The sequence below is a fragment of the Chaetodon trifascialis genome, chromosome 17 (assembly GCF_039877785.1).
Source record: "Chaetodon trifascialis isolate fChaTrf1 chromosome 17, fChaTrf1.hap1, whole genome shotgun sequence".
NCBI lineage: Eukaryota > Metazoa > Chordata > Actinopteri > Chaetodontiformes > Chaetodontidae > Chaetodon > Chaetodon trifascialis.
The window spans coordinates 13,314,514-13,327,861 of record NC_092072.1 but is presented as its reverse complement, the minus strand read 5'-3'; the positions used below and the strand labels follow the sequence as shown (position 1 = coordinate 13,327,861).

The following is a 13,348-nucleotide window of genomic DNA, read 5'->3' as shown; positions in this document are numbered from 1 at the left end:
TTATCGTTATTTTTTCCAGAGTAGCATTTATATCCATGTATTGATTTAAAAAAACAAAAAAACAAAAACCCAACAACCGCTAAATTCATCCATCCAATCCCCAAAGAAGTGAAAACAATCGCCGGAACCCTTTCGTTCTTAAAACCTTCGGATTCTTATGAAGGACGGACCGCTCAGTGTCACATCATTTTCTGTCCGTCAAGTAAAGTAACTACAGGGAACAAACGTAGGCGTTCGTCTAAATTAGTCTTTTTCTTTCAGCGTGTGTTGTTAACACTTTTCATGGACTACTTGGAGCAGAAAGACACAGACGCAAAGGCGCCTTCAGTTGTCGACCGATATTACACACGATGGTACAGAGCCGGTAAATAAAATCCCACTGAATGCCTCCCGTGTTAGCTGCAGGGTGGCTAACGTTTAGTCAGCTAATGTAAACTTCAGACCCCCGGAGGAGAGAGCGCGACATATTTTCATAACTCATGTGCTTACTTAAAATGTCGCGAATACGCTAAAAATGATTTTTGTTTTCTTTAGATATGAAGGGGAAACCGTGCGAGGACCACTGCATCCTGCAGCATTCAAACAGGTAACAGGTGTGATGGGCGAACAGTGAAATCAAGACCAGGTGGTGATGAGTACAAAACGAAACGTGATATTTAGAAACTGTACCATCAGTCAAGTATACACTGATTGACGATTGATACAGAATCACGTAGGCTGCAGTATTATTACACATGTTCAGGTTTTGTTGAGACTACTTCCATACATATTTAATGCAAACCAGTAACTGTTAAAACACCGCCACAAAGGTGATATCATCACACAGCAGTTAATTGCATATTGCAGGGGTTCCTGTTTTTCTGGTCACCCAATATTTGCTTGATGTCTCACCTCGTGAGCCTTTTCCGAATATGTTAAGTTTGATGCTCCCTGTTCAGAAATGGAGATTTGTGTCACGCTGTTTTCAACCTGGTGTAATCCCGACTCCACACTGATGTTGTTAAAGGCTGGTAACCTTTTTAAAGGCACGCTTGAATTTGTGTTTGTTTTCTGCAGACTGTGCGTTGTCACGCTAGCAGACACTCACCCGATCCTTCAGAATGGGCGGACAATCAAAAGCATCAATTACCAGATCAGTAACGGCTGCAGTCGGCTGAACAATAAAGTTTCTGGGAAGTCCAAGCGGGTAAATTCATAATTAATTCATAAAGCTGAAGATGATTTTGGTCAGAGTGCATGAACTTGAACTTCATATGTTTTTAAGCTTGGCCTTAAATTCCTGTCACTCATTTTTTCCATTACAGGGCGGTCAGTTCCTCACTGATTACGCTCCTCTCTGCAGGATAACATGCACAGATGAATCTGAATACACCATCTACAGGTGAGACATCAGTTTGCTTTCATCCCATATGCTTGTATGTCAAGATCAGTCACACATACTGCATCTGTCATGTTTTTAGCTGCATCCGGGGCCGGCTCATTGAGGTCAATGAGAACATTTTAGAAACACCCAGCCTCTTGCTGCAAAAGGTGAGCGTTCATTTTACTCTGTAATGTTATCACAGTCATGTGCAGTTGATCCAGGTGTGAATTTTAATCATTGGTATTTCTAATAATTCACATTTGTGCATCTGTGTGTTAATAGTCAGTGTTGCACATTTGCACACACCATCTATACTGTTTGTTCTCGCACTGTGCCGCTTTAAAGTTTGGTTTTTTTTGTCTTGAGAAAAGTCAGCATCTCCACCCCCATCATTAAAGCCACCTAATCTTATCAAAACAAGCATTTGAGATGTTTTAACAGCGCTCTGTCCATCAAATCTGAACAGCCATCCACTGAAGGATACATCGCTGTCATCCTGCCAAAGTTTGAGGAGAGCAAGAGCATAACAGAGAATCTTCTGAGCAGAGAGGAGTTCGAGAGCGTCGTCTCCAAACGTGCCGGTGCCCAATCACAGCCCTTGTGACGGAGCTCTGTGTTTTTGCCTGAGGTCAAAACCACTCAGAGAGCTTCCCTTCATCCCACTGTTTGAGTGAAGGCTGAGGACATTATCCTGGAAAGAGACATTTACCTTTTCATCACTTCAAAGGGACTATTGCATATAATGCAAGCACTGCGCTGTGCCTCAGGACTATCACACAATGTTTTCCACCATTTCAGAAGAAGGAAGGTTTCAGGAAGCGTTCGAGTTCTTAATTTATTGTTTGGTTTTTCTGATATGAAAAAAGAGGAAAAAGAGGAAATCACGACAAGTTACTTTAAGGCTGCTTGTTAAAGACTCAACCAATATTCAGTTTGAATTATTTTTCTACACCAATAAATACAAACAACAGCAATTTAAGAAAAAATATTGTTTATTTTTTTACGTGTCACTTTTATTAACTTTTGAATTGTCAAAAGAATAGATGGTCCAAAACTAGATCTATGATTTCTTCACATCTGTAGTGCCACTACAATACCCAGCATCCTTAGCTGCTCTCACACTGTACAAAGCAACTCTAAAGCTTAATGTTTATTCATTTCAGTCATCATCACACCCTCACCTTGTACCAAAGACATTACTTTCGGATACTTACTGTATATATATATATATATATATATATATATATATATATATATATATATATATATATATATATATATATATATATATATCTATGCTTCAAGTACCATATCATACATACCATATACCATGTAATACATACTGGCCTACTAGGCAGCTTTTGATTGAGACTTCATAACAAGTACACTTCAAGGCTCCATCTGACAGACACAGGTGCAAGTTCAGAATTATCTTTCATTTCTTTTGTGAGGAAAAAGTACAACAGTATACACAGAACATGATTTAATAATACTAAGGACAGTATAAAGTAAGGTTCTGACATCCCAGAAGCATCTTGGTGGATGAGCTTTATCTTTATCATCTGACTTTTTGGAGAAACCAAATAAAGATCTCCAGTGATATCCACCAGGGGACTAAGAGCTTTATATTTCATACAAGCAAGCTGAAGACCGAGGCGTCTTCATGAAGACAGTCATATTTGGCATTAAATTGAGATTTTTGCATTTTGTTACTAACATGGCACATGGGGATCATTCCATTGCAAACTGTGGAAGTCAGACATTAATCATGTGGTGTGGTTGACTTTTGAGAGACTTATTTATCCAAGTGAGATGCTGCAGATGCAGTGATCAAGGACAGAATGTACCACTGTGGCTAATATTAGAGAACAAGTGTTAACATTACAAACCTATGACACATCGACCATAAACAAACACAGGGGTTTGGTGATGATGGCATCATGCATGGTGGGTTTTTAGCCATTTCACTGAGGGTTTTTTTTTTTTCTCATTTGGCTAACATGTGCAACACGTTTACAGTACACCACAAAGCAAAGAGGCTTGTTACACAGAGGCACATAGTGAAGACAGATGTATGGCTGAGCTGAGCATCAAGAGATCTTTCCTGATTTCTGATCAGTTTATTAACTCTTTATGAAACTCTCGCTCTCTTAAGTGGCTCACTGCAAATGGCAAAGTCATAGTGTTAGCTGATTGTCTCCATCTTGTGGACTGGGGTGGAACTGGTGCTTTGGGTAGCAAGCTACCCCAGGGTAAAGCAGCCCCTGGGCACAGAGAGCTTGGATCTTTTTCCACTGTAAACATTACAACTCATCATCCAGACAGCAAATACAAACTCTGACTGACCCAGGCAGCCATCTTCACCCCACGGCTCCAGCCCACTCTGGTGGGTGCATGAGGATGAGGGGTGTGTAGTATTTCCTGGCTTACATGTCCTCCGGAAAAGGTGAGGTTGGCTATGTGCTGCTCCGAGGGAGAAAAGTGGACAAGGGAGGCGACCGTTTCCTGGATTATTTGCTCTCCAGGAGGTTGAGGCCGGCCATGTGCTGCTCCAAGGATTTCACACCAAAGCCGTTGCTGTTCTTGCTGTTGAGAGCTCCCTCCTCTTTGACAGGTGTGGCTGCATCCTGCCGGTCTCTCCAGTCCTGCGGGGAACCCAGGCTGCTCCTCTCCGACTTGTACTGCAAATGGACACAACATGGAGGGGAAATGAATGAAAAACTGGTGTATATCAATGCTCACAGCTTGATCCCACTGCCACAAACTGGCCAAAGATTTAGTGACTTCCAGTTTGATCATTCTTTCTTGGGGTAAATAAAACTTTTCTGTGCTCTTTCAGTTTAGCTTGACTTGAGCTTGCTTATCTAATACTAATGCCAGTAATTGTCACCTTTCTGTTGAGCTTGTTACAGAACGGGAGGAGGGAGAGGACCACAGTCAAGATCCCTCTGGTTGTCTGAATGGATGAGTCCACCTAGAGACAAAGAAATAAAAAGATTTTAAAAAAATGTTTAAGGGGGTATTGCGGGTACACATTGGATACAAATGCACAAGAGCATCCAAACACAGCCTAACAACCACACATGCACATCACCATCTAATCTGTTTTTAGCATATAGCTCAACATTTCCTGATCAGAGCTCTACTGACAGACACACACTCTCCCATTAGTGAGGAATGATAAAGTGAACATCAGGGACAGTGAGATGGGAGCCAATACATATCAAAGAGACACTCATTAATCAAAGGACACTATTCTTCATTCCGTCCTTTTGATTCCAACCTTCGCCTTTATTACAAGGTGACCTAAGACAGTTCGTTCCCGCCCAAGATGCTCATTAATTCCTCACAGACATTCATTAATTTAGCGCCCTGTGTTGGATAATGGCGTTACTAGCAGATCACTCAAAGATAATGCCGGAGCCAGTAATGAAGCCACGCAGTTAGTCATGCTCTATTGTGTGCCCAGCTCCACTGAAGCCCGTCTGCTGTTGGATTTGTAGATTTGATGCTGTCAACCCTAATTAGTGCTTTAAGAAAAAAAAAAAAAAAACTACAGATAGTCTGCTCTGTGTGATGTTACTAATTTAATGTCTGCCAAACTAAACACACTTAGGGCAAAAAATAGTCATCCATTCAGTTTTTGTGTACACACACACATACACACAAACAAACAAACAAAGATACGGAGTCACGCAAGCGTAGTATGGGCACCTTCTGGAAGGTGGCAGTCTTGCCCTGTACAGGAGTCTTGGCCCCCATCTGCAGCTGTTGGCATAATGCCACCAGTTTCTCCATCTCTGTCACCACCAAAGACTTTTCCTCATCAACCAGCTGGAACACAGAGAAAGACAGAGAGAGAGAGAGAAAGAGGGAGAGAGAGAGAGAGAGATGTCTTTCAGGACAGACGGGAAGGTTTATGATGCTGTTATCCAGGGAGACTGGGTTAATATGTACAGACAATGATAGATTTGCAGGTCTGGATTTACAATGGCCACAAATCACAAAAAGGAAAAAGGAGGATGAAATATATTCAGATTCAGTGTTGTTTGATGTAATCCATCAGCAACAACCCGGTCATGATCTACTGCTTAAGTCTGTTATCCAGCTGAGTTAATCCCTGGATCTCAGTCACGGGGGCCATCAATCTACTCAAGCGACATGCCACCGATGACCTAAAAACACAAGCTCCTTTATTCAGCTCTACTTGCGACATACATACATATAAAACCTCTTGAGGCTAAATTAAAAATGCTTGAGCTAATTTGCACGAACAGCCTCGTAATTTTCAATGAGGGCGACACAGGTGTGCGACAAGTGTGTGGTGCCAAAGAACTATGGGAGTGGAGGGTGAGGCAGAGGGACTCCATTAGCACCAGTTTGTTTGATGTAATTAATCAGAGAGCGTGAGGCAAGTTGAAGAGCTGGGCCTCCTGATTATTAATGGGAGGTCGCAGTCAACTCCCCCACCCTCACCCCCTCTGCACACGCACATGTGCGCAAAACATACACACCTACAGACGCAGCGGTGACAAATGGCAGTCGTTAATAGCTGTCAAAAAGAGCCATTTAATTAAACTTGGAGGACCCGGGGAAGAAGTTGGTGGAGGGCAAGAGGAAGGAAGGCACTGAGGCCGCGTTTGTTTGTTGGATCTCAACTCCGAGAGGAGAGGAGGACGGCGAAAGTATGTGACAGCCTTAATTTCCTGCTCTCGCTGTGTGATTTATAAGGCAGGCCTGGCACCGTGGCATGCCAGGATGGGTGATATGGGTGTGTGTGTGAGAGGCGTAACGTGGGTGGGGGCACAGGTGCCAGTGTGTATGTGTGTGTGTGTCTGCATACAGATGGGTTAGCAGCTCACCCTCTGCATTCCTCTTTGGCTTCATTTCTATCTGTTACTTACTTCTATACTGATTTCTTTGGCCTCACATGACGACACTGCAGTCAGATTCCACCAGAGAGGCGAGAACATACCGAGCACAGAAACACACATCTCATGTTTTTTTTTTACCTCATTCACAAAAAGTCGGCTTTGTTTTATGTAATACGCATTCAGTTTCTTTTTCTAGACTGCTTAATGTTCAAAAATATTTGGCATTATGTGATTGCATCCTTGTTTCATGTTCAGCCTTCAGCTGTGTGTGTGTTCAGGAGGGAGAGAGAGATTTATTTACGAGTTCATACCTGAGTGGAGAAAGTGCGGAGAGACGAGCACAGCTGGAGCCCCTCTTCAGAAAGAACCTGAAGAGTGTCAGAAAAGAAGAGAAAAATCAAAAAAACTTGCACAAATACAAGCAAAACTAGAGTTGTAAACTTCCACAGTCACAGCACAGTGAGTAAATATTATGAGAATTTACTTTTCTATGCTCTTCTTATCAGCATGCCTTCCCGTCTCTCTCCCCTATCATTCCTCTTCCTGTCTTATCTCCCTCGCTCACCCCAAATGGAATAAATCCTGGCTGACATTTTGGGCCCTGATTCTACAAATTACTGCACATTATTGGCAATGATCCCAATTCAATAGGATACACTCCACCATGCAGCCTTGTTTGTTATCGCCTCCTGTGTCTGATGCGGCACTATATTTCCATGATAATGATAAGTCCTAGTCACGGCCAATCAGATCTGCGAGCGGGACGTGAATGCTGGCATTTAGTACTGTAACCTATTGATCTGCCTGCCCCAGTGTGTCTTTGGTTTAATGAAACAACAGATGCATTCATTTACAACTTCGATAAAACAGGAGTGAAACGCAACGGAAGGTGGAGAGAGGGAGAGATTAGCGGCTGAGGATGCACATACCTCAGCTTGATGAAAAAGATCTAGCGTTGTTTTCAGCAGCCCCTCCCCTCTGGAGGATCAATATGGGAAACACAGAAAATGAGGAAGGGAAACATGGATGAGAAAGATGGATGGGGCCAAAATGCACCCACCGCAATCAACAAACGCAGCAACTTGGACGAATGATTTTATTGTCAGAATGAGTCACAGTCATGTCAACTTTAGCAGTGCCTCAAACTATGCCTGGAGAATATCGATAGCTGCTCATTAACACTAAGCCTCTAAAAAGATTCATGTGGATGCTTAAGAGGCTTTACAGTGCTGAGCTCTGAAATGAATGTAGCACATCAGCCGGCTGCACATGTAAAATCGGAGCACGTGCGTGGCCGTGGCTCTCCAGTCACCTGGTGAACAGGTACATGTTGTAGGCCATGCTGGCCAGGCTCTGGCTCTGTCGCACGATGTCGTGTTCCTGCTCCTCCCATTTCTCCACCTCTGTGTCCACATCCGACGAAAGCAGCCGAAGCTCCAGACCCAGCTTGGCCATGCTTGTCTGCTCCTGCGGAAAGACATGCATGGGATAAGACTTAATATAATGGGGCCAGTTTTAGCAAACAGGGTTGTTTTAATTTGTTAACAAACTGAGCGGTTCTATAAATCAGCATAATCCTGCTTCCCGTGATAGTACGCCATGTGAAAAACTGGCGGCCGGCAAAAATCGCAGCCTATTACCATAGGAACACCATCAATTTTCCTGGAGATGAATATACTGCTGTCAGAACAGGGTGCGAGACGTGACATGATGTATTGTGCTGAAACCAGAAAAGTTTACAGCGTGCGCTACCTCTGCGTCCAACTTGACAGCCTTGGCAGTCTTCAAGTTAGTGAGTGAGTGTTTCTGTGGGAAAAGAGAGTGGCATTAATCAGAGGATTACAAACCATTGGATCACTGGAATATTCATGAGGCTGGTGGGCGTGATACTCACCCCGGGTCTGGGAAGTGACAAATAAGGTCTTTTGTCTCCTGGGAGTAGAGAGTTATTGTGATTATCTGAACACAAGTTCACAAAAATAATTAAAATTAAGTAATCATGTGCAGATATTCATACTTTTTCAGACAATTAGGGTGGCCATTAAGCTCATTCGGTAACTATGGTAATGAAACTGGTTTCACTGTCCACCCTCGACACCTTTTCATCCTCCATCATAAACACCAACAGCACGGTTTGTTCCAATCGACTGCAGGGACGATAAACTCTACTTGTCATGTTCGTGTGGGAAGATTTGGAGAAAATAATTAAAGCAAATCTCTCCGCAGTGTCCATATTTTTACATTTTAACAGAGCACTTTGGCTTCATGGGAATATAAATGCGTGATGGATGTGATCCTTTCACCCACTGAGTAGCAAAATATTTACTGCCTTTTCATGTGAAAGTCACATTCTTGAGGGCAGCCACGACTTGGAAATGTGCCAAAACATCTTTCCCCTGTCTTTGAGATTTCTCAGATTTGCAGTGCGTGAAAGCACGGGGTCCATAACACTTAACACTCCCTGACACAAATATGCATCTGTGTGTGCACGACAAAGATACAAATATACACACTGGGTATGTATTTGAGTGTCTGTCAGTGAGGAAACAAGCAGCTGCTCTGTAAAAGGGGGCGGCCCGTGATTTGGACACGTCAGGTAAGTGGTGTATTAACGCAGAGAGAGAGGGAGTACAGAGGAGGCATGAATGAATGCATGGGTGTTTAATGGCACTGACGTCCCTTTTATAAAACACTTCCCACAGTCTGCGATGATTCACTTTTAATAGATGTGCTCATGCTGTTTGCTTTGCAGTGACTTTAATTTTCATTAAGGCTATTGAGGTGTTCATTGCAAAATTAGCTTTTGATTCTCTCAGGCTAAAATGCCATTGACAGCACATTTAGCTTGTATTCTGCTTCTCTTTCCGAAAGACTTCCTGTACGTGCCACCCCCCCATCCCCCCGACCCCACCAAATGTACACGAGCATCCATTCGCTGAACCGAAACGCACCTCGCCTGCCTTCAAAGACGTCATTGATCTCTCTCAGCAGCAGGGCCATGTCGCAGAGCTGCGACTCCCAGGCCTCGCAGAACACCTCCAGGTTCTCCTTAGCGATCTTACTGGACGGGTGGAGGGCCAGCGTCTGGGCTGCTGAGATGATCTGAGGAAGAGCGGGAAGAATTGTGACATGAGACAACCATGTTCTACGGATGAACCTGTCAGTGTCACACTCACAAATGAGCAACAAAGGCAGGAAGATGAATAAGCGGCTCAAATGTTACACACAATTTATTAATAGTGGATTATAATTAAAATCAATTAAATTAAATTTAACTTCACAATTTAGAAAATCTGCAATCAAGTCTGGTATCTGGAGTCAGTGAGTATAAGACAGCAACAATTAGGCACTGCATTTCCAAATCTGAATTAAAAAAACAAAACACACACACAAACGTGTGCGAGCACGAGCGCGCACACACACACACGCACCGCACGCCCATCCCCTACAGTGTAGTATTTAATAGCCAATTACCCTCTGGGCCACCCCTCTATTACTTTGGGCACACACAGAGACATAACGCCACCACCAACCCACACTGCAACGTTATTGATTGGTTGACCTTTGAACTTAGGAGCGGAGTCATTACTGCAGAGTCATGCGGGGCCTGACATTAACGCCGCAGGACGGGAACATTCTACATTGCTGGATAATTACTGGCATGGATGGTTTCCAAGAGCAAACATAATTAGATCTGGGATGGGGGGACTAGGTGGACAGCATGTTCTCAGCCATCTTGAATGGACGGCAGGTGTAGGAGGTAGGCAGAGGAGACATGAGGTAATTTGTCTATTTTCCCTCCCTACTGTGTTGAAGAAGAATATTACTCAGGTTTGATTTCACTCCCAGACCACTGCGAGACTGGTTTGACTTTACTGACATACTATAAAAGTGTTGAATGGAACGAAATGGGCCTCAGCTTTAATTAAAAGTAAACCTGTACGTCTCTCATCCCGTCTCCCCTGTTTGCTGCCATTTACACAGCAGGTCAGCGGGGTACGCTTTGACACTAAGCAACCCAAAAATCAATACAGAAAAAAAAGTTTGGAGGGTTAAAGTTACCTGTGGACCAATGACATGGAAGGTCTCCTCAGCGTGTATACAGGTGATCTCCAGAGGCTCTGACCCTGACACGTGGCACAGCAGCCGGCACGTCTGAAGACAAAGACACAGGACGAGAGAATGATTGGCTGGAGACACTGAAAGTTATACTGCAGGACATAAATGGATATATATACAGGATAAATGTTAAATCTGGCTCTATATACCAACTTGCTACCTACCAATTTGAACCTTAAAGGCACAAACAGAATCACAGGTGATCAGACCTAATTGTCTCACAGTGGACGAATTATATATATTTCAGAGGTTTACACAGCAGCCTTATTAGCATTGATGCTGACTGCACGAAAACCTGCAGAAAGGTATGTTTTTCATTTGTGGTGTCAGCAGGAACTTTAATGCTGTTTTTGCTTGTTTTAGTGTGGGTGGATAATGAGTGAATGTTTAGGCTGCATATTTAAGAAAAGCTCTGTGTACTTTTTGTAAATGACTCTTAAGAATATGTTATTATTTTCCAAAAAGAGCACCTTTTCCCTTACGAAGCGTCTTTTGTCAAGCGGCACTTGGAGCTTTGTTTGTTAGGGCCGGCAAAGACACGAGTAAGCCTGCACGGTATTTTTCTGCTCAGTGTTTGCACAACAAAACCACATGTTGACTTTAATTGGGTTCAATGTCTAGTCTACATTTTCACTTATCTCAACTAGTATGAGTTCACTTGCTTAAACAAGCGCTTGTGGCACACTAGTTGTTTTGCCTAAGATTGATAAGTACCTACAAATAAATGGACAAATCTAAACTTCACTCCACATTTCTACTGGTGTATTTTCTTTAAACCCTTGTACTGGGTGGCACCACCACCAAAAACCTCTCCTCTCCCTGCTCCGACCCTACCTCCACCAGCTGCTCCTTCTGCTCGGTGAGTGTGCGTGAATACTCGGCCACCGCCTCCAGGTTCCCCTCGGCGCCGGCAGCTTTGAGAGCCCGTAGAGGCAGCTGCTCCCCGTGAACTTTGAGCAAGTCTGAGGCACGACCGACTGCCACCTTATGGAGCTGCAGGAGGAATCAAAGATTAGATAGCAGAATGGGAAGGGGATGGAGCAGAGGAGAGGCGACATGAGGGAAAGACTGATGAGTGAGAGGCATGAATGAGGGAGGGTTTGAGGAGGAACAGCAGAGGCGACACAATGACACGAGGTGACAGGCAAGCTGAAGAGTGATGTGGAAAAGAAAACCAGCGGCAGAGGCAAAGCATCCCGCCAGAGACATCCCAGTCGTGTCTGAAACTGAGCACATCCACTCAAACTCAGAGGGTAGATGGACAGAGCAGAGGCAGACTGCTGCTCACCTCACGCCTGAGGTCATTGACGCTCTGGCATGTCTTCAGGATGGCCACCTCCATGTCCTCTGTGGCCTCTTTGGCATGGACAGACTGCTGCTCCAAGCGAGACAAGAGAGAGGAAGAGGAGAAGAAAGCGTGAGAGGCAGCATGGTTTCACAGGCCCACACACAAAGCTGCATTATTATGTGGAAGAGTATGATAATGCACTTGAAAAAGACTGGATTGCGAAATTAACTTTGGGTCTTAATAGCACGGTTTTTGACTTTCCAATTACATTTGTGTCCTATTATGGTGTCAATACGCAGAGAAAGTTGGGCATTTCAACATGCAATTTTGTGCAATCACACAAAAACGACTCAAACAAACTATTTCATTTAAATATTGTCCCACAATTTTCTTAATTTCATACTTTGTGACTCATAAATCCAGTTGGAACGAAAACAAATATATATTTTCTCCTAAACGTGCCACAATAAGAATGAAGACCACAAATTGGACTGGACAGAACACCCAGGAATATTTGCACATTCAGATGATTCACTGCAATTTCCCAACATTGCAGCGTTCTGGTCTTTTCAATTCTCCAGATGATCTTTGATGGCAAAGGCTAGGTGAGGCGCTACTATACAGTCATGTTGCAGCGGTCTCTGTGTACTCCGAGCACACTGAGAAAGTCTAAGAAGAAAAAGAAACTCCAACATAATGACTTGTGTTTCATAAGTCCATCAATTCTGAAGGCCAAGGAGAATCTGCTGAATGGCAGCACGGCGCCAAACACTACGTGATGCTTCTGTCTTGGCTGAACGAGCCTTGGTTAAAAAATAAAGTTATTCAAGTGGGTTATTGTGCTCTGTTGTTCTGAGAGCGATGTGTGGAAAAAGAGTCTGTCTATGGATTTCTTTCTGTGCAGCATGCTGTGTGTGCTGTACGGATACTGCATGCCACACACAAGAGCTCCCACTTGCACTGTAAAAAATATTACATTTTCTTCATAACCTTGCCAATCCCTCATCATTCCTTACACTAACAACCCACCACATCTCTTCCTCTCTGCTTGGATAACTCTGTTTTGCATCGTATTATTACACGTTGCTTTTACAAGTGTCTTACAGATGAGGTACTTATTATCGTCCTTCATATGGGAGCATATGTTTTTTTTATGAATATTCCGGCAGGCGTATGTGCATCTGTGCAAGCCTGCCTGCTTGCGCCAACATACCGCCTCAACCCAGGCGTGCACCAGCTGCTGAGTGTCCTGGCGGGCCAGCTGGCACAGACCTAGGATGGCCTGCCGCTGCTCGTGGCTGGTGTAGGCCGAATCAGTGAAGTCCTCTGTCCGCTCCACCAGCGCCTCCAGCTGGCTGCCCACGCTCTGGGGTGATGAGGTGTACAGGTTCTCCCGCAGGCACTCCACGCTGGACTGCGGGGGGGGTCATTGGAGTTAAAGGAGCATTTGAAGGATTGTTGAGACGAGAGACACACAAAACTTTTACTAACCAGCGTCTTCAGGGAAAAACACGATGTACTATCTCATTATTAATATGCACTTGACCTCATCATCAAATAGGATTGTGGGATATGGGTTTAGCCTAAGAGAAACCTGGGCCAACAAAAAACAAACACAAAAACATAAAAGCTAATGCATTTTCCTGTTTCATCCTTTTTCAACAAGGCTCTGTTTTTAAGAAATAGCCTCTGCTTGCGCGTCCT

General features: G+C 43.8%; 2 protein-coding genes across 3 annotated transcripts in view; one reads left to right on the top strand and one right to left on the bottom strand.

Annotated features, from left to right (window-relative positions):
- Window positions 1–189: 189 nt before the first annotated feature.
- On the top strand, window positions 190–2,341 carry abitram (actin binding transcription modulator). 2 transcript variants are annotated; one of them, XM_070984995.1, is made up of 6 exons: window positions 190–364; window positions 535–586; window positions 1,057–1,186; window positions 1,305–1,381; window positions 1,461–1,530; window positions 1,830–2,341. In XM_070984995.1, exons 1-6 carry the CDS (start codon window positions 283–285, stop codon window positions 1,965–1,967), a joined length of 549 nt encoding a protein of 182 aa, XP_070841096.1. In that variant the 5' UTR covers window positions 190–282; the 3' UTR covers window positions 1,968–2,341. The 2 variants fall into 2 exon arrangements, with proteins under 2 accessions (XP_070841096.1, XP_070841098.1); XM_070984997.1 differs by having other exon boundaries at window positions 219–353.
- A 1,008-nt stretch (window positions 2,342–3,349) lies between these two features.
- ctnnal1 (catenin (cadherin-associated protein), alpha-like 1) overlaps window positions 3,350–13,348 on the bottom strand; it is a 44,731-nt gene continuing 34,732 nt past the window's right edge. Inside the window, exons 7-19 of the mRNA XM_070984994.1 lie at window positions 12,858–13,058; window positions 11,645–11,731; window positions 11,191–11,349; window positions 10,300–10,392; window positions 9,189–9,339; window positions 8,132–8,169; window positions 7,990–8,043; window positions 7,550–7,704; window positions 7,167–7,215; window positions 6,549–6,605; window positions 5,078–5,197; window positions 4,254–4,337; window positions 3,350–4,044 (exon numbers count right to left, since the gene is read on the bottom strand). Of these exons, the coding sequence (XP_070841095.1) occupies window positions 3,874–4,044; window positions 4,254–4,337; window positions 5,078–5,197; window positions 6,549–6,605; window positions 7,167–7,215; window positions 7,550–7,704; window positions 7,990–8,043; window positions 8,132–8,169; window positions 9,189–9,339; window positions 10,300–10,392; window positions 11,191–11,349; window positions 11,645–11,731; window positions 12,858–13,058 (1,419 nt within the window). The 3' untranslated portion in view covers window positions 3,350–3,873. The remainder of the gene's footprint in view (window positions 4,045–4,253; window positions 4,338–5,077; window positions 5,198–6,548; window positions 6,606–7,166; window positions 7,216–7,549; window positions 7,705–7,989; window positions 8,044–8,131; window positions 8,170–9,188; window positions 9,340–10,299; window positions 10,393–11,190; window positions 11,350–11,644; window positions 11,732–12,857; window positions 13,059–13,348) is intronic.

What these genes read in the sequence shown, in the direction of transcription:
- abitram (XM_070984995.1), top strand. Translation starts at nt 283, where the DNA reads ATGGACTACTTGGAGCAGAAAGACACAGACGCAAAGGCGCCTTCAGTT. An exon ending in ATCCTGCAGCATTCAAACAG is followed by an intron (nt 587 to 1,056) that starts GTAACAGGTGTG and finishes TGTTTTCTGCAG; the next exon opens with ACTGTGCGTTGTCACGCTAG. An exon ending in TTTCTGGGAAGTCCAAGCGG is followed by an intron (nt 1,187 to 1,304) that starts GTAAATTCATAA and finishes TTTCCATTACAG; the next exon opens with GGCGGTCAGTTCCTCACTGA.